The 25,308-nt window shown below is 33.8% G+C and overlaps 1 protein-coding gene across 1 annotated transcript in view; it reads left to right on the forward strand.

Annotated features, from left to right (window-relative positions):
• Positions 1-203: 203 nt before the first annotated feature.
• The window catches only part of LOC145243776 (extracellular calcium-sensing receptor-like), a 30,594-nt gene continuing 5,489 nt past the window's right edge, over positions 204-25,308 (forward strand). The window contains exons 1-3 of the mRNA XM_080106818.1: positions 204-1,137; positions 6,509-6,724; positions 15,135-15,755. Coding sequence (XP_079962944.1) covers positions 444-1,137; positions 6,509-6,724; positions 15,135-15,755 — 1,531 coding nt within the window. The 5' untranslated portion in view covers positions 204-443. The remainder of the gene's footprint in view (positions 1,138-6,508; positions 6,725-15,134; positions 15,756-25,308) is intronic.

Here is a 25,308-nt window from a genome sequence, read left to right on the forward strand (position 1 = left end):
AAAGAAAAAAAAATAAACATAAACCTGCTCTTAACCAATGCAATTTTTTCTTTACATCAGAGATCATATACTGCCTAGTTTGATATAGCACTTCCTCTTTTCCTCTGGCTTATAATAACACACACGTGACCCAGGAGTGTAGGGAGGAATTATTTTCCTTGTGCAAACAGGCATAACTACATGGTCGATAATTTCTTTTTCTCATTTACCAGAATCATCGTATATAACTGTTGTGGTTCCGGGAGTGTTCCTGGAAGAAAGACACAGCTCGATAATTAGTGGAAACAGAATATATTGAACTGAAAAGCAAATATAACAAACGAAGAGCGTCGGTATAGGTCAGTTCGACCGCCACGACTGAGTATAATTGCCGATGGACATATTCTCTCGTTTTTTTTTACAGTAAGTGGGGAAGTTTATTTTAATCTGTAAGCACCACAACAATGACCATGCCTGTTTCTCTGACAATAGTTGTATTCTTGGTTTTGTTCTGCTTTCAGTGTTTAGTTTCGTCCGTGGACAAAGACTCGATCAGTAAAGACGGCGACTATATAATCGAATTCATCCTATCTCTTCATGACGGTGTCGGTAATGATGGCAAGAAGCTGCTCAACATGATTAACGTCCTGGCCGTCGAAGCGATCGTCTCCATCGTCGACGATATAAACAATTCCCGCAATATTCTGCGAAACATCACGCTTGGTTATAACATCCACGACGATTACGGTTCAAAGCGGCGAGCAACTGAAATCGCCATGTCACTGTCAAACCGAATAATCAGAAACGAATTCGAGCGCGGGCCACGGAATCTTGTTAATCTCCGATGCAATCGTACGCGTTCTGTTGCCCATTGGATCAACCAACAGACACTCTTTGATAAACCTGTTATCGCAGTCGTGGGTGGTACTACTAGCGACATAGGGGCACGGGTGGCCACTGTGCTGAGACCAATTGAAATCCCAATCGTCAGTTATATGGCAACCAGTGACAGTCTGAGAAGTGTGAACGCTTTCCCGTTTATGATCAGCCTGCTTCCGTCCGATAAGTACCAGGCGAAAGCCATCATGGACCTTACGGAAGAATTCAAATTCAGCTATGTTCTTGCTTTGGTCACAACCTCTTATTACGGAATTCAAGGTAAGTTGGTTTACGTGCATTAGAGTCGTTTTTAGAACCAATCGCTTACAGCAGTTGATAAAATCTCCATATAAAACTAAATGCATGTATGTATTTCTATGATGTTTGTGTTTGTGCTATAGAAAGAAAGGTTAGAAAATTTACATAAAATCTAAAAGCGTATTCTTAGGTAAAATTTACTCAGAAAACAATGAAAATATTCCCGAATCCCTAATCTAAGAGGAATCCGAGGGAATTATCCCTTTGAACCTTTTAATAGATCCCATTTTTATGAAATTTCAATCATATTAAAATATTAAACCTAGCAGTTAAATCCTTTCAGTCCGCCAAAAAATCAGTAGAGGAAAACAATTGTATATATCAGTTTCAATTCCCTTTAAGAGAATACATCTATTACATTTTTTTAAAATAACTAAGAATTGCATCGTTGTATTACAATAACACTTTCATGTAAACTGATTATGTATTTGTACGACTCTAGATCAATTTAAGAACACCTAAAAACATGGCCGTTCTTTTTTCTGAATACGGACCCATTTTAATCAATAGCACAAAAATACTATATCAACATAAACTGATAAATCCACATTACAACTAGACACGCCACAATTAAAAAAATCTCTATTACTTTTGCGCATGCGTAAATCCGTTCATAGCTAGAAGTGGTTTAATTTTATGAATGTCTTATCTATTTGTCGGATTAGGCCAAACGCTAGCGAAGGCGGCTGAGACGCTGATTGTTTCAGTTTCAATTTTAGCTGAAAACACCTAATTGTAAACTTTTGAAACCAACTCTATATGTATTTAAGAGAGAATTGGCTCACTAATAATAAATACAAAATAAGCATGACTTAAAATATAATATGTGTATGTTTTACAACCGGGCAACGGCGGGCGGACATTCAGTATATATATATATATATATATATATATATATATATATATATATATATATATATATATATATATATATAATGTATATATATATGTATATATATATATATATATATATATATATATATATATATATATATATATATATAGGCATCTATCTTGTACTAGGTAGGCTCAACGTTACTTAACTTCGATGATTTGACGAGAAGTAATATGTCCACGTGATTATGCCGTATGCATTTGGTTTCTCCGCTTAACTCGGCATTGTTTCCAGTCGTTCTGAACCTCCACCTGCCACTAGTATTTAACAACACTGACATTGTGCAACCCTTACCACAAAAATTCTACGCACAAGCACCTTTAAAGTGGGTATACATCATAGCCTGTCAAGACTAGAGGGAAGCTAATATATATATATATATATATATATATATATATATATATATATATATATATATATATATATATATATATATTAACTCGTCGTCGTTTACTGTATATTTTAGTTTTCACTTTTAATTCTCATTTTTGCTCCTTAGGATTTTTACTTCAACACATGATGATGATTCGTGGACGAATCGAAAGCGCTTGTGACAGCAACAACTATGGAACTTTTATTAATATTTTGATTTTTATACAAAAAAGATTATACGGAAAATCGAAAGATTAAAAAAAAAAAAAAAGAATCATAAAACAAAGTGTCTCTGTTGCATTTAATAATATTTGCTTGAATATATATATATATATATATATATATATATATATATATATATATATATATAGGGCGAATGAACCCTTTTTCGGGGTCAACGGCCAACTAGAACCGTGTGTGTTTGTGTGTGTATGTATGTGCGTGTTGGAGTGGAGAGGGCTCCCGTAAGCCGTGGTGAAGGCAACCCTTCTAGTAGAAGCAAATCTCTGATTTAAAAACCATAAAGCGGGAGACCAGTACCCGCATTAAGCTGGTCTCAGCTTAACTTGTTGCTGGCTATCTCGCTCTTGCTTGTTGCTGCATCTCAACATTTTGAACCGAGAGAGAGGCATTTGGGCTAATGGATATTGAGTTTCTGAGGAAGTGGCACTCGCCTGACAAGACCTTGCAATCATATATATATATATATATGATTGCAAGGTCTTGTCAGACGAGTGCCATTCCTCAGAAACTCAATATCCATTAGCCCAAATGCCTATATATATATATATATATATATATATATATATATATATGTGTGTGTGTGTGTGTGTGTGTGTGTGTGTGTGTGTGTGTGTGTGTGTGTGTGTAATGAAGGAATGACAAAAGTCTATATTCCAAAGTTCATGATGTTTACCATCTTACAATTTATTCATTTAATTTAGTTGACAATGCTTGGCAGTATCTGTCTCGTAGCACAAAATAAATCACTTAATAATATTATCAATCAGTTAATTTATTTTGCCCTTTACTCATCAAAAGAAATAGCAACAATCAATCCGTGAAAACGAAATAAAGTGCGCTTTGGCATGATTAAAAATCCGAAAGTTGGAAGAGTAGCTTTAAATACCTTATAATATGTTTACATTACGCCATTTTGTTACTGTCAAGAATTGTAAATGTCAATTGAATTAAAGGAATAAACTGTAAGATGGTCAACATCGTGAACTTTGGAATATAGATTTTTGTCATTCATTCATTACATTGCTCTGTAATTACATTGAGCTTCTTAAATAAGAATTGGTATACAAGGAAATAGAGTATATTTCCACAGAAATATGTGTGTGTGTGTGTGTGTGTGTGTGTGTGTGTGTGTGTGTGTGTGTGTGTGTGTGTGTGCATTTTAACGGCATGTTTTCATTAAGGCTAATGTTATTAAGCAATCGGAAGATTATACTATGGGTTCCAAATATAAAACCTCCTATTTTTTTAGCTAAAAAATCGAAAAGCTACGGAAACGGGAGTGATACGATTAAAATGAGTGACCTTTATGCTCCAACATTTATCTTTCTATATAGTCACCACCATTCTCAACGCACCTTTGCCAACGATAAACGATTGCTGTGCATGAGTGTCCAGTTCGCACTTAGTCATACGACGGTCGGTCTGTCCACAACTAAAGCCTCCCATTTTTTTTAACTCAAAAAATTGAAGTGCTACAAAGACTGGAGTGTACCATTAAGACAAGGGACCTTTTGTGCGCCAGAGTTTATTTCTTTTCTATAACCATTCTCAATGCGCTTTTGCCAGGAATTCAATGACGCATCTCTACTCACGTCTATAATAGAAGTTACTTTCTTGGAGTCTCACACCGTCAATATCTTCAACAGAGAGACGAAACTTTTAGGTCATGAATACATAAACTCCGTCATCATAACAATGCAATTTGCAATCTCCTCTGGCCCATTTGGGCGGAATAAAAAAAAATGGAGGCATTACTTAGGAACGTCCTTTGTAATTAACTGGTCTTTTTCAGAAAAAAAAAATCATTCATATCTTTAATATCTTAAGGTTTGAAATATAAGGGAGAATAGTTGAACACTTAGATATCTGTGTATCTCGGATATCGATTAAGTATTGATCCCGTGAAGGTCCCCTTTGTTTCTGAGATTTTACATGGGAATGAAATTGGAAAAATTCGTTTCAGTTAGTATCTTTTGTATCTTTTTTATTACATTTTCACCCCAACCAAGGCACATTGCCACTTTGGTGTAGAGGGCTGCTATCAGGGACATAAGCTACTGGGGTACTATGTAGGGAGTTGGACAGTAAGATGTCGGTTTACGTTACACTTGAACTTCTGCATGTCAGTACAGCTGGGGAAGTAGGGAGCCGGAATGGAATTCCAAAGTCTAGCAGTTCTGGAGAAGAAACTACTGGAGTAGAAAGCTCTCCTACATCTAGGGATCTCCACTGTGTAGGGGTGGGATTTAGCTGCTTGTCGGGTTTGTCGAGGGTATTTACGTCGTGAGGGCACAAGTGCTTGCAGTTCGTCAGAGCATTCACCATTAAGATACTTATAGAACAAGCAGAGGGACGCAAAAGTTCGTCAGTGGGACACAGGCTGCAGCTTAGATGACAGTTCAGGATCTATCAGGTTGGCGACTCTCTTGTGAACCTTGTCAATGGAGCGAGAGACTAGTAGCAGATGCACCAGCCCAAAGATGACAACAATACTCCATACATGGGCGGTCTTGAAATTGAGATAATCCATAAAAGGTGTACGTAATAATCAATCTTGTCAGTCACCTTTAATGAATGCCACACGGCTGTACACGTCGGTGTGTTGTTTGGTAATAGTCACAACCCACGTTAAACTCTACACTGTGTCGCCTCAAGCCATTGTGGAAAGGCTGGTACATAGTATCTTGTGGTAGATTTTTTCCCTAAGGATTTTTTAACTAAGGATTTCTTTTTGATAAAAGACATTACAATGTCGCGTTCCATACCACGACAACCCGGTGAGACGAAATTAGCCATAAGGTTTACTGATGAAGAATATGAGAATCAAAACTATGGTTTAAAATGATAAATATAAAGTCCTACGCGGATATACACACGCTTGCATAAGCACACATGCACACATGCAGATAAACATATGCACATGCCTTTGCAAACATTCTGGTAGCAGTCTATCAACGATAAACATATACTTTTTTATTGAGTGCTCACATTAAGAAAACAGAAGGGAGGTGACGGTGGTTCAATTGATAACGACATGGACTGTCTCAAGTTCGAATCCAGTTCGTTCCACAAAAACTCACTTTCACTTAGGACATTGGCAAACTTCTCGTGACCCTTCCCGTAAGTAGTCTATGTCTTTTTGGAAATAATTCTGACTAAAATAATCAAAATAATAATCGAAATATCAGGAAACGAATGCGAGCAAGAAAATCTTCGGATTCCTACGATATGGTGATGATTAATAAAACTGAAAAAATCCTTTTTACAAACTAGATATAAGAATTGTATGTCTTTTCTTTGTGTCGTTTGTGAGCTAACGAAGGGGACTAACTGGAAACTAAAACAAGGAACATAGCAATCGAATCATATGCAACGAAGACACGGCAATTAGTCTCGTTGGTCACGATCCTCATTAAGAAAGTTCGGTGCTGTCGTAGAACCTTTTTAAATAGGCCCGTGTTATGTTCTGTGGTGTACGACATAATCACGTTGACACACCGGTTCCCGCTGGATCACCGAATTTAAGCTACGTTAAATCTGGTCAGTACTAAATCAGTAACCATTTGTGACTTCCAGGTGCTGTATGTGCTCTCCGCTTATCTTGGCATTGTTTCCAGTCGTCCTGGATTTCTCCTTGCCACTGGATTCAAACAGTGCCGATTCAGGAGATGTGTGGATGGTGGTTGCGAAATCCTTGGCTCATAGTTACACGCGCAGTTTCCCCTACGGGAAGGATATCCTTTGCCTTTCGAGACTGAACGGGGGCATCGATGTTCTGTTGTTATGAGATTCCATGTGTTTATTTTGCGTTTTTTTTTTAAGGACTTGCGATGCTGGAGAAAGAAGCAGCAAAGAGGATGATCTGCTTGCACAGTCAGACGATCCTGATGCCAACAGGAGGCAGCAGCAACAACACGTCAATAAGGAAGGCCATCGAACAGATAAAGAAAGATAAGAGGCTTACCGTCGTCATCGTGTTCATGTACATTGAAGAAGTTAGACGATTGTTTCAGGAAGTTGAAAGACAAAACCTCACGGGTAAATACAAAGCAATTTTATGCATCGTTTTTGTTTTCAGATGATGATTGAAAATTTGGATTATTTGGATTATTCGATCTACTATCCTAATCTTGGCTGATATTTTCACAACGTTTTGGCTGATGTATCATGGATACGTGGCGGAATGACTAAAAGCGTTAATCAGCAATTAGTGCCGATGTAATCGATGGTTCAACCGATATTACAAGAAATACTTACTGAGAATGATATCATAATTAATTACTGTTTCTACCCAATAATGACTGACAGAACTAGAATAAAATAACACCTGGGGATTAAATAGTGTTTAGTTCGAAATCCATTAAAGGTTCCCAGGTTTGCCATAAAAAATTTAAAATTAGATAAGAATTTGAATTGACCGAAACGTTGTGAATAAAACAACTAAGATCATAAATGGTAGAAAAATCTAAATAATCTTAAACATTCTTATTATAATCATCTTGGTGTCTGTCTGTAAGAGAATCTATGTCACATTCTCAAAGATTCGTTTTATTTTGCTTCATTACAATTAGGTTATAGAATCATCTTTTATAACTTCTAAAGATAAGACGTAAACGTATGACGTAATTACGATAAAGAATGCTTTTAAATATTCTAAATATAATATTAACTTCTATTATTATTAATAGTATTATTTAAATTTTAAAATTCAAATTAAATCAACGCTTCTAACACGGAAAACATTACCCTTACTTCCAAATCGTATTGCCAAACGTATTCTTCCGACAGTTCAAAAACAGCAGATAACAACACCCGAATTACTTTTTTTTCTTCAATGTAACATTATGGCGAGGAAAAAAAAGGAAAAAAATGTATACAATTGTATCGAAGGAGTATAACTCCGAAATATTAATTTTAAAACAAGTAAATACTTATTTTATTGCGCTGTATTCGGCTTTAAAATTTAAATCCAATCAATGCTTCTAACACGGAAAACACTATCCTCATTAACATCTATATTAATAAAATTGTGTGACACTTTTCATGTATCTGTGTGTGTCACTCGTCTATATGTGTGTTACACATTATTATTTGTTTTATCTGTTATAGCATTTATTGAGATAAAACTGAAATAGCGTATTGTACTAAAACGATTTTTGAAAAGAGTATTTAAAAAATAATTTAATTACAAAATTAATCCATCACAATGCATTTCCTATTTCTCCGCAAAGAAGTCGGAAATTTTAAGCTTTTATCATTAGTTGAAAAGAAAGAACGCATTACTTTGTGACCCTTTGGAATTTGAAAGGTAGTTTTGAACATTAAAACTAGCGAATAGAAAGTCATTGTAACTGGCTATAAAGTGCTGAACAAATCTTCACATATTGGAAGATCAAATGTTTTCAGGTTATTTATACCCAATCATTATACAATAGACATCAAAACAATAGTCATCAAACAACGAGGTATTACAAAAAGGCTGATGGGAAGCCATCAGGGAGCTCGTCAGAGATGCTCCATGGCAAAATATCTTTACTCTTCCAGCGGAACAGTGTGCAAATGAGACCACTGAATGGTTCAAAACTGCTATTGAAGCACATGTTCCCGCACGGAAATTCTATAGCAAGCCCCACTCTCCCCAATGGTTTACTTCTGCTTGTGCAGCTGCCATTTGTCAAAGGCAGCATGCGTTCCGCAGATTCAACCGACATAAGTCCAGCTCAAATAAATAGTTTATAGAAGCTAGAAATAATTGTAAGAGAGTGATAGAGACAGCTAAGACAGATTACTCTGGAACCACCAGAAAGCGCGTCGAAGCCCAGAAATTAGGAACCCGGGATTTTTGGAAAATCTACAACAGCATAGTTAATAATGGACAGTCAACTATTCCCCCACTAACAAACAATCATGAGGTTGCTTGCACGGCAACTGACAAGGCTAATCTGCTTGCCAGTCGGTTTGCCTAAAAAAAAGAAAAGCCAACAAACGACTACCCGAAAAAATAAATATACAATAAATGTTACCATAGTCAATAAAAGTTCAGTTCATTTTTTGTTTTTTTGGTTGTTTTGAAATAGTTTTTAATACTCTTTACTTGAAATAATTTCAGCGAACCGAAATTAAAACGAAATTTGAGGCGATAACTACTTAAATGAATTTTAATATAAACTACACATGTATATTCCCCAAACACAAAATAACGGAAAACATTAAAATATGTTTATAAATATTCCTTACGTTGACAGAACTCTCTTAAATTGTAAACACAGAATGCTCAGATGCCCCTCCTTCAAATTGAAAACGGGCTCTCCATTTCAAAGTCGCTGACATTTTGATTTTTTAACCGGTTCGGGAATTAAATTTTTTTTTGCAAACTACTTAAAAATACAAACCAATGAATTTTCTACCATAAAATAACTTTTATTGACTGGTAACATTTATTTCTTGTATATATATATATATATATATATATATATATATATATATATATATATATATATATATATATAACATTTTTCTCATTGTAAGGAAACATCATTTCGTTGGTCACTCTTGGCTACGAATGAAAAGTTAATGTAAAAAAAATATATTTTCGCGAAAATTATCTTTGCTTTCATCATATTTTGCTTAGGGTAAAATTTTTTAGTATCAAAACCTATCTCTTTACAACCCCCTCCTTTTCATAACCTATCATAATTTCATCAATCACAGTCCATTTTCTAGGCTGTTTTTGAACCCAGTCAACGACGGGTACTTCTGCTAGTCTATATATATAAAAGCGTGTATGTATGTATGTATGATGTATGTATGTATGTGTGTATGTTTGTGTGTTTGCTAAAAACTTTCGACAGACAAACAAAAATTCACAACTTTGGTTTTATATGAAAGCCCATCCTTCACTCGACAAATATCGAAAAATTGGCCAAAAACGTTAATTTTTCACCCTGAAATCAACACTTTTCTACAGGGGGGGGGACAAAAACCGTCTTCTCATGACGAGATCGGTTCTACGAATGCGTCAGACGACGTCATGACCTGATTTAGTTTATATATTTGAAGAACTGACACAATTTCATGTGCGTCGTGTTAGTTCAGTTAGTTAGATCGTTGGGTGATAATCTAAAGGTTTTGGGTTCGAATCGTGATGTGAGATGTCTTTTTTTTCGATTTTTTTTTTAATTTTAATATTGAAGCAGGGTTATTTAAGCCATTGTTACGTAACGTTCGTTTTTCTGTTTTTTTTTTTTTTTTTTACTTTGCTTATTCTTAGGTTTTCATTAACACCTCCACCCACCCCGACCACACACACCAAAAACACCCGGATACCCACCGATTTTTAAAATTTTAATATTGAAACAGGCTTATTTAAGCCATTTTTCACGTGTTTTTTTTTGGGGGGGGGGCTATTTTTCAGAAATTTTAGCGTTCGTTTTTCTGCTTCCTTTTTTGTTTTTGTTTTTCAAATTTTTACATTTAACATCGTTCGTTTGCCTTACGTTAGTTTTTTTATGTTTTTTGTTTTGATTATCCCTTCACCCCACCCACGGCCCGGGTACTCCCGCTTTATTTTTCAGATAAGTTTTAATTTTCGTTTTTCTGTTTTCTTTTTTACTTCGCTTATTCTTAGGTTTTCATTAATACCCATCACCCCCGACCGACCACACAGACTTCCAAATACTTGGGCAACGCTGGGTACCCCCCCCCGCTATTATAATATAAAGCTGAACGTCTATGTGTGTGTCCTGTCACGAATAGGTTCCTATATGGTTGACTATTATAGAAAACTGATCACATATAATGATAGAAGATGTATCAAGACACAGGAATGGGTATGTTTGATCTGGCATAATGATGATTCATTAAAATTTGTTGGGTCTGCGTACGAGCCTGGTCCACAAATTATGGAAATAAAAAAATTAAAAATTAAGAAAAAAAACGTTTACAAGTGTTTTTGATATAGATGTACATAATAATACTTTGATACGTATGCTTTAACTTAAATGGGGATGGTAAAATAAAATTGTGGCGTCTGCGTTCGCGCCTGGCCCCCATAGAATGAAAATAGGCGCAAACTTTAATAAAGACTTTTCATATCTATCTGCGTAAGTATACTTTGATAATTATGTTTCAGTTTGAAGAAATATGGTATAATAAAATTATGGGGTGTTCGTTCGCACCTGACCTCCATAGAATGGAAATATGTCACAAAGTTTAACAAGGTTTTGGAATATAGATCCACAGAATATTGTGATAAGTGTTTCAGTGTGAACAGGTGCGGTATAATAAATTATGGGGTTTATCTATTTTATTTTTACTTCCATCATATTTTGCTTTGGTTTTGATACCCCCAAATTCGAAGCTATCTCTTTACAACCCTTCCTTTTATAACCTATCATACTTTCATAAATCAGAGTCCATTTTCTGTAGGCTGTTTTTGCACCCAGTCATTGACGGGTATTTTTTGATAGTATATATATATATATATATATATATATATATATATATATATATATATATATATATATATACTATGTAAAATAAAAATTACAATCAAAGATGGTAAAACTAAAGTATGTCGTAAATTAAAGAATTAATATTTATAAAGTAATCTCAACCAGATGTAAAAGCTCTATAAAACCAAATAGGAGATAGAGCTTATAATAAGAGCAAATAGTTAATAAAACATGTTAACAACACTTAGAAAAAGAGTTAAAAACATATTTAATTTGAAAAGGAAACACTTAATAAGTGGATAGTCCTTAATTTGTAGAGTTTCGAAGAAATACTTTCCTTCTCATCAGAGGGTAGGAATTAGCAAAATGCGAGATCGGATTTTGCATACAAAAGTATTTGATGAAACTACAAGTAAGTCAAAGATCTTACTTGATAACAAAAAGTGAAGCAGAGGGAATATGGTGAAGAAAAAGGTGATTTCACGTGAATGGATAGTTTGGTGAAAGGTAAAGTATCCAATGACGGTAAAATCCAAAAATGTAAATCCAAGAAAGTTAATTAAATTTCCATTCGCACAAGTAAAATTCAAGAAAATCGCGTAATTGGAAAATGGTCCAAAATAATCCAAACGGCCGAAACCCGTGGAATAATTCACAAATATGTACAAGGAAAAGGGGAAAAATTCCAATAATATTAATAAAAGAAAAATAAGATATGCGTTTAACACGGCTGCTTTCCTTGTACATGTACTATTATTAGTATTATATCTATTTAGTTACTTAATTCACACATTTATATGTATGTGTATGTGTGTACATATATGCATGTATATATATATATATGTACATATATATGTGTGTATGTAGGTGTATGTATGAATAGGTGTGTGTATGTGTGTATGTGTATATGTATTTGCATGTGCGTGTGTATTATATGCACATATATGTATATGTGTACATATATATATATATATATATATATATATATCCCTAGTTATAGTCTTAATCTATTGCGTTAATGTCATTCTCATTCTCTTTTATAATAAGTAAAAAGACGCGTCTCAAATCTAAATAAATGGACGTATCTCTAATGCAATATTACTATCATTCCAATGCAGACTCAACCCTCCCCAAAACTGTCTGCTGACCGACTTTCTAGACTCTTGGTCACTTTTCTCAACCATTATATCTTTCCCTTTCCCTCTCTTGTTCTCTTTTTTTCTATCTTTTTATTAAGATTCCGTCATAAAACCTGAATAATCAATTTTATTAATCTTATTAATGTATCTCTTTTACCTATATTTTCTTTATTTTATCCATCGATTTGTCTCTCATTCATTTAAGCATTCATCTTTAATTATTTTTCATTTGATTAATTATTAATTATCATCATTTACTTGATTTTTAATTTCATTTAATTCAATATTCTTCATACTCATAATCATTTTTATACCCTTTCCCTATCCATTAATAATGTTCCCCCTTTATTCTTCTCCCTCTCCCCTACTTTCTCTGTCTTCTTCTCTGCTTCCGGTTTCCTAATTAAACCTCCGTTCCTCTCTGCCTCAGTCATCTATAACTTTCTCTATCGCTTATATAGTATTCTATTCTTATACGTCTTTCTTTTCTTGTTCTTTTTTATTAAATTACAGTTGGAGCTAATGTTATTTTTTAATTTTTGTACATTTTTTTGCTTTTTATCTTCTTCCCCATAATAACATTTCAAATCTGTAAGGTCTGACGAAATTATCAGATTGACTTGATTCCGATCGTAGAAACGTGTGTAACTAAACAGATAAAAACGGTAATTATATATATATATATATATATATATATATATATATATATATATATATACAAGGTGGTCACCACTTATCAAGGCCCGGAAGCCACTCAGGGATAAGGGTTATTGCAATTGGCAGCAAGTTATTATTAAAGTACATCTGATTGAACCCGACAGAGTTATTCTTTTTTCCGATTTTTCTGGATGCCTTTTCCATTCGCCGAGCGGTCTTTTTTATTTCGGCTGGCATATTGTATAAAATGGCGCCCAAAGGTTGTTCTTAACCATATTCTTCTCAAGCGCTTTCTATCGGTGCATCCGGTTATCGTCAGAGGGGATTGTTATTGTGATCGTTTTCTTTTTCCTTTCATTAGAGGCTTGGTGTATTTATAGTTTTTTCTTCTTTTTATTATTGGTTATAAAGGTGAGTACAGGATGGTTAGGGATGAATTACTTTATTTTAATTTCGATTTTTTTATTTCATAGTTTCTTTATTTAGTTTCTTGTTAGTTATTAAATACTGTTAGTATATTTGTCCGGTGTTTAATGAGATCCGGTTCAAAAGGGGCTGAATTTTTTATAAGAATGGCTTCTACTAATTTTAGTCGTCGTATGCAATTATATATATATATATATATATATATATATATATATATATATATATACTGCTCCCCATGTGGGGCTACCAAATTGATAAAAGAGGAAATTATTCCCAACTCGTATTTAGATAAAAATTCACTTTCGTAAATAATTGAATTCATTCAAGACATATCGCAAAAACAAAAACAAATAACATATACGTAAATCGCGATATATCTGAACAGTCAGCGAGGTAGAAAAGGGGTAAGGGTTTAGGCTTCTTGCCATAGGGTCTTGATTTCGAATCCCGCTAGATTCAGCGACTCTGATGAGTCGTAGACGATGAAACACGTGTTAGTGGATCGTTATATTTAAAAAATAATATATATATATATATATATATATATATATATATATATATATATATATATATATATATATACCGCTCCCCATGTGGGGGTGCCAAATTGGTTAAAGGGGAAATTATTCCCAACTCGCATTTAGATAAAAATGCACTTTCGTAAATAATTGAATTAATTCAAGACGTATCGCAAAAACAAAAACAAATATATATATATATATATATATATATATATATATATATATATATATATATATATATATTAATGGGAACTTTTATTAAATAACTAAAAGTGGTTTATCATACCCCCCCCAATATTGTGCTGAGTATAAGGTTATATAATTAGTTGATACAAATAATCATGGATAATTTCAAGGTTTTATTGTTTGAATTCTGTGAACATATATAAATGATCAGAGATTAATTTCGTGTAGTCATATTTACTCTCTCTTCCGTTGTCTCTCTATTTCTCTGTCTTTCTCTCTCTCTCTCTCTCTCTCTCTCTCTCTCTATTTATACATACATATATATATATATATATGTATATATATATGTATATATATATATATATATATGCCCTCAGCCACACCAGAAATGAACATCCCACACCCTCCCCCACAAGTTCCTTAAACTCCAAAACTAAAACATTACCGACATACCAAGCAGCCTCTCCCACCTTTCCCCCTTGTTCCCTTCCTCTTTTTCTGCTCTTCTCGCACCCCTCCCCTGACATCATTCACCATTTCATCACATCATAACGAACATTTCTGTAAAAGTCTGAGGAAGCTACAGACGGCCAAAAAAAACGGCCGGGTAGCTGAAACAATAATGTAACCCACAGAAAGATACGGTAATAAAAAATAAAACGCATATTTGCTCTACAACATTATTGAACACTTACTTCAGTTTTTATTAATTACCATTTCTACTATATATATATATATATATATATATATATATATATATATATATATAAATGCAAGTTTGATCTAAAGTCGAACACATCTGAGGAAGGAAACTTTTCCCGAACTATCATACCATACGGAACTTCCATCTGACTATGCTGACACGAGAACACTGTGCAAGTATATAACTTAAAATACTCATATATTGCATTAATTCAATGTAAATTTGCAAAGTTCATTCCACCTCTGTATGTCTTAATTTGTTTCAGTGTGTGTCTATTCGTTACATCTCTGCATTGTCTTGCCTTTTATAAATATATGAATATTTCTTATTATAAATTGTCTTTTCATATTTTTCTGTGAATAGGAATTACGTGGATCGCGAGTGAAGCATGGGCCGAAAACGAAGCAATCCTGGATTTCCCATCTCGTATCATTCATGGAAGTCTCGGAGTGAAGCTGTCAGCAAAACACTCCTCTGTCCGCAAGCGAATGTGTCGCTTCGCACACTTAAAAGAGAACATTTGGCTCCTCCCGTTTCTCTGTCAACATCACAACATCAGCTGGTCGAATTGCTCTTTGGCGACATTGTCCCGACAAAAGTCACCAATACGTAACGTGTGTTTTCAAAGGCTCTTCCCAAACTCTGTAATGTACATATGGGGCTTTGCCGAGAACGCCGTTCGCACGATCGCGCAGGCGTTGGACGATCTCGTTTCACGTTCAAACAAAACGCTGTTTGATTACGCCGACGTATTGAAAAGCATCAAGTCAATGCATTTTGTAGACTCGGAATCACGGGATGTTGGGTTCACTAATTATGTCGGGCCTTCCGTAATCAATTACACGATTGTGAACCTCCAATCGAATGATCACGATAGAGGACTGAAATTTACTCAAGTCGGGAGCTGGGCCAAAGATCTTTCCCAGCCGAATAAAATGGTGCATGCAATGTTTCTGCAACAGTCTTCCATCCAGTGGAACACAGGTGGGTTTTACGTTTCTGAATTCTTTACATGAACATTGATTTTTGTTGGTTTTTTTTTAGTTTTTTGCTCACCTTCCCCCCCCCCCCTACAATCAGAACACATTGCCACTTGGACGTAAGTGGCTATTAAATGGGACCATGCCTAAGAAAGATTAAGATGCTTGTTTACGTTGCATTTGAACTTCTGCATATCACTGCAGTTTGGGAAGCAGGTAGCAGGAAGGGAATTCCAAAGTCTAGCCGTCCTAGAAAGAGTAGAAAACTTTATGACATTTAGGGACCTCAACAGTGTAGGGGTGTGATTTTGTTGCAAACCGGGTTTGTCGGAGATATGTACGCCGAGGGGACACAAGTGAAATGAGTTCATCAGAGCACATTTCATTAAAATACTTGTAAAGCAAACATAATGATGCAACATTGCGGCGATAGCACATGGGTTAGAACTTAGCTGACAAAGTGAGACCTATTAAATTGGAGACCATTTTTTGGACCCCATCGAAAAGAGAAAGAGAGAAAGAGAGACTAGTAGTAGATGCACCAGCCCAGATGTGGCAATAATACTCCATGCATGGGCGAATGGTGGCCTTGTACAGGTACAGGATGTTCCCAGGTGTGAGTAGTTTTCTAGCACGATAGTGGGAGCCCACCTACCTTGCAGTAACCTTCACAACGTTCTTAATGTATTTGTTCCAATTCATATTTCCTGTGAATGTTAAACCGAAGAGTTTGAAGGAAGAATTCTCAGATGGGGAGTTATTTATCATGGATATCGGTGGTCGGAGATGCTTCTTGTAATTTTTAAAGGATAACAGCTTAGCCTTACTAACATTAAATATTACCTTCGTATTATCTGGAATCTTCGGACTACGGTTCTTATTTTGAGTGTAATTTTCGCCAGTAAGGACTCGTGGTGTAGTGGATAAATTACTTGGTAAAATTTAGTTGTAAAGTTACACTCTTCTGGATCGTTATGGTTCAATCCACATTGCGAGCGATACTCAAAATACAATTGTAAATTGTTTAAAATTTCTACCCAGCCATGACTGATGAAACGAGAGCATGCTATCTCTGTGAATTAAATAAAAAGGTTCCGTTCGAAATTCTGTGCAAATTCCAGAGTTCCACAGACAGATTCCCAAGTTTGAAAACATACACCTGTAGCAGATCGTGAGTTACATCGACCGAAACGTTGTTAAAATAACACTCAAGATGAGAATAGTAGTTCGAGGAATTCAAATAATAAAGGTGCGTTTATTTTTTATGATTTTCTTTTCTCGGCACACAGGGATGGGTAAGGGCGTAAGAGAGCAGATAACGTGCCACCCGTTCCGAAATTAAGGAAATATCCAGAGAGATAAGGTTAGTTTTGATTGGACGGAAGAGAGTCGTGCTCGTTTTAAAATTCCGACTGATTCGCGTTAAAGAGAGAATTCCTGTCAAACTTGAACTTAGCAATGTGCAAGGAGACATTTGCGGTCATAAGTGTAGAAAAAAAACGAGAAGTATAGAGAAGAAGAGAGGCGGGAAAGAAGGAGGAGACAGAGAGTGAGAGGTGGCATAAAAGTAACAAAAGGGGGAGAGAAAATAAAGAGAAGGAGAAACACATCGGAATAATACCAAAGTATAATAGTGATAGAGAGTTCTTGATAAGCTACTCTCTTGAATAAATGTATTCCTATCCAATTTCCACCATAACTGATCATCACGGTGTTGTCTCACCTGACACTCATTAACCCTTATCCTTGAGTGGCCCCCGGGTGTTGATAAGCGATGACTCTATAGTATAAAAAAGAATGGATAGCAGCTAATCTTCGTAATAACAGTAAGAACAACTCTATATAATAATATTTATCAATAAAAAGAAATTCCTCAAACCAAAGAAAAATAAAACCCTTCTATATATAAAAAAAAATGATATATATTTATTTGAGCGACCTACACCGTTGGGTGTAGGTTGCCTAAATTTAAGATTGTATCACAGTGAAGGAAGAAATAGAGTAAAAAAAAGGGTCTTGGACGTCCATTGTCCGGGGTAAGAGCAAAGACGTCTTTTTAAATCGGTGCCTGTCTGACTTCCAAATTTGAAAGTGTCTGAAAGTAGTCCTTCCAAAGATTCGGTCGAAATTAATACTTATTACGCCCTGGAAACTGACTTGTCATCGTGAGACCAGATCACTTCACTAAGGCAACACTCCGCGAGAGGAAACAAATGTTAATTTTAATGACCGTTTTCAAAGAAATGAGTGTATCAATATATATATATATATATATATATATATATATATATATATATGTATGTATATATATATATGTATGTATATATATATAGCCAGTAGAGTTTAGTTTCCTAGAAGTACATCCAATGAAACAACATGTGTCTGCCAAAGAGTGCTCAATGAGTGAACAGAGCAGGTATATTAAATTTATTTATACAAACATTGATGGCTACATATGTGCATACATGTTTCTGTAATCACCCGCGTTGGGGGATTACGTCTTCAGGCCAAAAGGAGTTCTCGACGATAATTCTTGGCCTGAAGACGTAATCCCCCAACGCGGGTGATTACAGAAACATGTATGAACATATGTAGCCATTAATGTTTGTATAAAGAAATTATATATATATATATATATATATATATATATATAACTACTCCATTTACTCACATAAAATTAATATACAAAAGTATGAATTTATGCGTAAACTTTAAGTATTTACTTCAAAAGTGCTCAATACGTAGGTAGAGCTAGTTAGTAAGTTATAAAATATATATGGCGATTAAGCTACACTGAATATTCCGCGTTAAGCTACACTGAATATTCCGCATAAGCCTGAAGAGTCCTAGAGTAGATGAAACGCGGAATATTCAGTGTAGCTTAATCGCCGTATATATTTTATAACTTACTATATATATATATATATATATATATATATATATATATTGATACACTCATTTTTAGCTGTACCCTGCCACGCGTTGCTGTGGCTCAATTTGGTGTAATGGAAAATTCTAATAAAAAGAGAAAATGCATGTTTTTTTATATTCTTAGTACAGCAATCCACTCCAAAAAGTTTTTAAAAAAAGGGAGGGGGGCGAAAATGAAAAAAAAAATGGTACTCTTGTACCGGATCTTCAGGAGTTACCGTCAATTATGGCTTGGGCTCGACCAACATTCAGTGGATTCAGCCGAACGTTGCTAAAATGTTGAAACGCTAAATAGTTTGTTTTTGTTTTGTTTTTTTGTTTTTTGGCGTTATTGTATTAAAAAATGTGAGATTTTAATTAATATTTGGGTGAGGGGGTGTTACTATACACAGATTCGAAAAAGTTGTCCAAAAACAAATAAATGAAAGCAAAGGTAAGGTAAACTATGTTTCTACCTTACTGGATAATTTTTTAGTGTTTTTATTTAATGTAAAATGTTTAATTGGCTCGAGAAACTCAGTGTTTATCGATGTATTTGAAAAAGACGAATGGTCGCGGACTGTTGAATATGTTAAGTTTGGGAAAATCAGTTAAAAACTAAAAAACTACACAAAACAGTGTCAGACATCCATTGATTATATGTTATCGTGACATAGGCTGACATATTCGGTGGGTTTCTGACAGTATTTTGTATAGTTTTTTAGTTTTAAATAATTTCCCAAAATTAACATCATCAGTGTCTGTCACCATTTGTATTTTTCAAATACATTGATAAACACTGTTTTTCGAGCCGACTAAACGTTGCAGTAAATAAAACGGGTTTGTATTACTAAACACAGAAATGAAAAAAGTTGTCGAAAAATAAATATAACAAATAAATGTTATCAAAGGCAAGATAAGTTACTTTTCTACCTAACTGGATAAGATTTTAGTGTTTTTATTTAGTGTAAAATGTTTAATCGGTTCGAAAACATAGTGTTTATCAGTATATTTGAAACATACAAATGGCGGCAGACTGTGTTGAACACGTTAAGTTTGGGAAATGACTTAAAACTAAAAAACTATAGCAAATGTTGTCAGGAACTCACTCAATATATGTTACCGTGATATAGGCAGACATGTATTCAATGGTTTTTAACAGTATTTTCTATAGTTTTTAGTTTTAACTCATTTACCCAAACTTAACTTGTTTAACACAGAGTCTGCCACCATTTGCAATTTTCAAATATAGCAGTAAACGCTGTGTTTTTCGAGCCGAATAAACATTTTACATTAAAAAAAACTAAAATTATCCATTTTGGTAATAAAGTAACATATCTTGCCTTTGATAATATTTGTTGTAATATTTTTGACAACTTTTTCGAATCTATATATACAGTAGTACAAACCCAATAAAAACACTAAAAATAATCCAATTAGGTAGAAAAGTAACTTATCTTGCCTTTGAAAATATTTACTTATTATATATTTGTTTTTGTTGACAACTTTTTCAAGTCTTTGTGCAAGTAGAAACCTGAAGGCGGTATTTTTCTGTCTAATTTTATTTTTGGTACGGCGCTTAAATTTAAATTTCACGATATCTTTTTTTAGGGGAGTATTTTTTTACATTAGGTCCACCTCCACAATTTTCTACTATGCTGAATAAGAAAATCTCATTTGAAATTTGCAGAGGCATGTAGATTTCGAGATATACAGACCTGTACTATGCACTATAATTCACTGGCGGCCATGAATAAGCACTCTCAACCTCCCCATATTAAGAACGGCTTTCGGAATAAACAACACCCATGCCTAACCACGTGTTTTAACCTTTTACCCGTCTTTCGTCCGTTAAAAACGGCTTTTGGAATAAATATCACAATTCTCTCCATGTTAAGAACGGCTTTCGGAATAAACACCCCCAACCTACTCATGTTAAAAATTGTGGAGGTGGACCTAATGTGAAAATTTACCTTTTTTTAATAAATTGTTAGTTTAAAGCACAGAATAGTGACAAAACACCATCCCTTTTCCCTTGGTAAGAATGGCTGAAAAAAAAATAACGGTTTTCTTGGTAGAAACTTTTCTGTATTTCACCTAACAATTTCTGGTGCTAATGCACTTACTGATCCGCGCTATTTTTTAAATCGTATTTCCAAGTTTAGTTAAAGTTTTATGTTTTTTTTATTCAATTGTAAGGTTAACGTACAGAATGAGTACAAAACACCCTCCCCATGGTAAGAATGGCGTTTTAAATAATAACATTATTATTTCAACATGGATCACTTCTGCATGAGTACCTAAGACTTTTATTTTATTTTATTTTTGTCAGCCATTCTTACCATAGAGAGGTGATGGGGTTTTGTAAATATTCTGTGCTTTTAACTAACAATTTATTATTAAAAAAAAGATATCGTGAAATTATAAACAAATAAAAAGATATTGTGAAAGTTGAATTTAACTTGAAAAAAAACAAAAAAACGTGAACGGCGCGTTCAACATTGTAGCCGGAGCTTATTTGGCAATAAGGTCACGTTAGTCGATTAATGGGTGCTAATGCACTTACTGATCCGCGTTATTTTTTAAATCGTATTTCCAAGTTTAATCAAATTTTTTTTAATTTTGTATTTTTTAGATTAGGTCCACCTCCACAATTTTCTTTTAAATGACGACTTTTTTTGGTTTTCGACTATGCTGAATACGGAAATCGCATTGAAATTTTGCAGAAATAAGTAGTTATCGAGATATAAATAGCTGTTTTATGCATTGTATTCTTTGGCGGCCATCTTTGTTAAGCGCGTAGATTTGTTTATGACGCGCACACGCACGTAAAAAAGATGGCCGCCAGAGATTACAATGCATTATACAACTTTTTAAATCTCGATAACTACTTATTTCTGCAAAATTTCAATGTTTAAAAGAAAATATTTTGGAGGTGGACCTAATCTAAAAATTTACCTTTTTTTTATTCAATTTTAAGGTTAAAGTACAGAATAGGTACAAAACACCCTCCCCTCCCCATGTAAAGAATGACTTTTTAAATAATAACGTTATTTCAGCACAGATCAATAAGTGCATGAGTACCCAATTTCTTTAATAAAGAAAAAACATTCATATTTTCTTATGTAAAAACAACTTCTGTAAAAAAAAAAAAAAGAAAAAGTGTACTTTCAATTTTGTTAAAAAAAGGTTTTCTTAAAAAAAAACTACCGTAAAAAAAAAGAAAAAAAGGTAAATATCCAGATACGCTACAACAGAACACCAACCACTCTAATTTATTTTTTTAAAGGTAATTAAGGTCGCTGACAACGAATCTGATAGTCAAACGTGTGGCAAATTTACTGTTTGCATCGTATTATCCCCTGAACCCACGAACTACTTTCCACCATTTTGCAGCTTCCGTTTACGCTACGCGCGCGCACGGCAGCATAAACGACGGCTTGTTTCACCAATCTTCTGCGGAAAATTTAAAATTAGCTGAAAAAGAACTAAAGCAAGAAAAGAAAAGCATTCCAAGTTGGGGAGAGAGGGGGGTAATGTAATTGTAAACAGTAAAATCTTCCAAAAATGTTAAATGGCGTTCTAATCGGTAACTCTCAGTGCGTTACTTACGGAAAAACGGTTAACTAAACTGCAGAAGCACTTATTAAGCCACATAAGTTCTATAATTGAATCCCCCTCCCGCAAAAAAAGAACGAAAAACATGAAAATGTTTGGTGCTTATTGTTTTGTAAACCGCATTAAAAACTACGGGAGACAAAAAAAAAAAAAGTTCCCCAATTTGTTGTACTTTTCTTTAACTGTAAGTCATTAAAAAATGTCAGTCCGTAATTTTTTCCACCCAAAAAGTGCTATAATGTACTTTTTGAAAATTCTATGTTCCAGGGGAAAAAAAAAAACAATTAAATTACCCCCTCCTCCCCAACTTGGAGTGCTTCCCTTTTCTTGTTTTATTTCTTTTTCAGCTAATTTTAAATTTTCCGCGGAAGATTTGTACGCCATGTGAGAAGGCAGTTTGCTTGTTGAAGCCATCGTTTATGCTACAGCGCACGCGCGTAGCATAGTTTGCTTGGGGAAGCCGTCGTTTACGCTACAGCGCACGCGCGTAGCGTAAATGGAAGCTGCAAAATGGTGGAAAGTAGTTCGTGGGTTCAGGGGTTAATACCATGCAAACGGTAAATTTGCCCCAAGTTTGACTATCAGATTCGTTGTCAGCGACCTCAATTACCTATACAAAAACAAATTAGAGTGGTCGGTGTTCTGCTGTAGCGTATCTGGATATGTACCGCAAAAAAAAAAAAAAAAAAAAAAACATTAATCGGTACTCATGCAGAGCGTGATCCGTGCTGAAATAATAACGTTATTATTTAAAAAGCCATTCTTAACATGGGGAAGGGAGCGTGTTTTGTACCTACTCTGTATTTTAACCTTACAATTGAATAAAAAAAACATATCACAAAACTTTAATTAAACTTGGAAATTCGATTTAAAAAATAGCGCGGATCAGTAAGTGCATTAGCGCTGTTTTTTTTTTTGTTTTTTTTTAAGAAAACCTTTTTAACAAAATTGAAAGTACACTTTTTTCTTTTTTTTTTACAGAAGTTGTTTTTACATAAGAAAATATGAATGCTTTTTCTTTATTAAAAAAATTGGGTACTCATGCACTTATTGATCCGTGCTGAAATAAGAACGTTATTATTTAAAAAAAACATTCATAACATGGGGCGGGGAGGGGTTTTGTACCTACTCTGTACTTTAACCTTACAATTAAATAAAAAATATATCATAAAACTTTAATTAAACGTGGAAATACGATTTAAAAAAATAGCGCGCATCACTCTCTGCATTAGCACCAAATATTATTTAAGCACGTTACCAATCCGTAAATTTTCTTCGAAAAAAAAACTATATTTTCACCTAACAATTATTGTTTTAATAATAAAAAATTTCATATTTCTTATATCGAAACTGTTTGAAAAAAAAAACATAAAAACAACTTCGACTTCAACTTTTATGCTTCAACTCAAACGCAAGCGAAAAACTTTTTTTTTGCCTGATATAATAAAGAAAAAAATTTTAAATTACAAAATTTGGAAGATAAAAAATGAATTAAAAATGTTAAAATACAGTTTGTTTTTTTTACTTATCGAGTAAACAGAAAATGAAATCTAATTCGCCTCGTCAAATCGTGGTGTATGAAATGAATTGAAACGGAAGTTCAGTTCTACCAACAAAAACAGGTCCGCGATATGGAATTACGAAAAATATTTTATCTTATTTAATATTTTTTTTATAATTGGCGATGTTTATTTATTTTAATAGCATAGAAACATCCCTCGACTTTAAAGATGGGTTGTTTGAAAATTTCAATTAAATTGGTAATGTAGAAATATGGTTTTATCGACTTTGAACGAACCAAGAATTACATTTATATATATATATATATATATATATATATATATATATATATATATATAGACACCGCCAAAAATGGTCGAAAAATCAAGTTGTTGTTGTTTTTTAAAACGAAATTACGTTTATTAAAATCCATTATTTCTGAGTAACTTTTTTTCCAGAAAGATAAAACCCTGAATTTTATCATATAGAAAGCAGAATAATGTAAAACTTTTTCTACTATTTTAAATTAAATTTTAAATGTTAAAATTTCCTCAACAGTTAACAATTGACATTTTCTGTCTTGCACAAAATACGTATATAAATAGTTAAAAAAGGGGGTTTTGAAAGAATTAATTCGTTTATTTCTTGTCTAAGATTTAGGATGATTTTCTATGAGAATATGCAAAAATATTATAATATAAGTACCTGGATTTCAAATAATTCCACTCATTCATATAGGCAACCAGTTACTTCGCGTCGATTTGAGACAATGTTTGCATTTGTACTTGATAAAAAGCAAACTATGGAAGACCAAACAAGCCAAAAAAAACTTATTTTTCAGTGACGAAAATTTCAATGTATTATTAACGCTGAGGCTGGCCAATACCAGATGGGTGATCATTTGTATGAGTTTGGTTTTTAATGTTTATGTATGTGGAGGTCAGGCTCCCCAAAATGTGGGGTGCAATTTAAAGCAGAATAAAAAAAAATATTTCAGCGCGTTTGGTCCACCGTAGTCGAAAGGCGGCAAACGTTTTCAAACGGGATCGAAAAAATGATGATATTTTTAACACAAAGGGCACAATATTTATCAATTTTTTTGTATCGATTCTTCAAAGCATTCCCTGTTTAATAATGGTCATGCATTATTCGGCTCGCTAAAAAAAATTGTTAATTTATTTATCAAAGGTTTTAAAATGGCTTTTTTCGTATAAATATATATTTTTATGATTATTTTAAGCATATTTGGAACCCCCTCAAAACAAAGGAGGTTTTGTAAGCAAATATATATATATATATATATATATATATATATATATATATCGTTTATGAAAAATAAGTACACTGTTATAAACTTCATTCTTCTCTTAATAATCGCTGAAAATTGCGTATTGATTGGATAATTACCTGATTTTTGGTATATTTTTAAAAAGACGGTCCGTCAAAAAGCACTTACCTGCCCCCCCCCAGTTTTGGCGGTGCCTATATATATATATATATATATATATATATATATATATATATATATA

The sequence above is a fragment of the Euprymna scolopes genome, chromosome 22 (assembly GCF_053919585.1).
Source record: "Euprymna scolopes isolate OS-2025 chromosome 22, ASM5391958v1, whole genome shotgun sequence".
In the NCBI taxonomy this organism is placed as follows: domain Eukaryota; kingdom Metazoa; phylum Mollusca; class Cephalopoda; order Sepiida; family Sepiolidae; genus Euprymna; species Euprymna scolopes.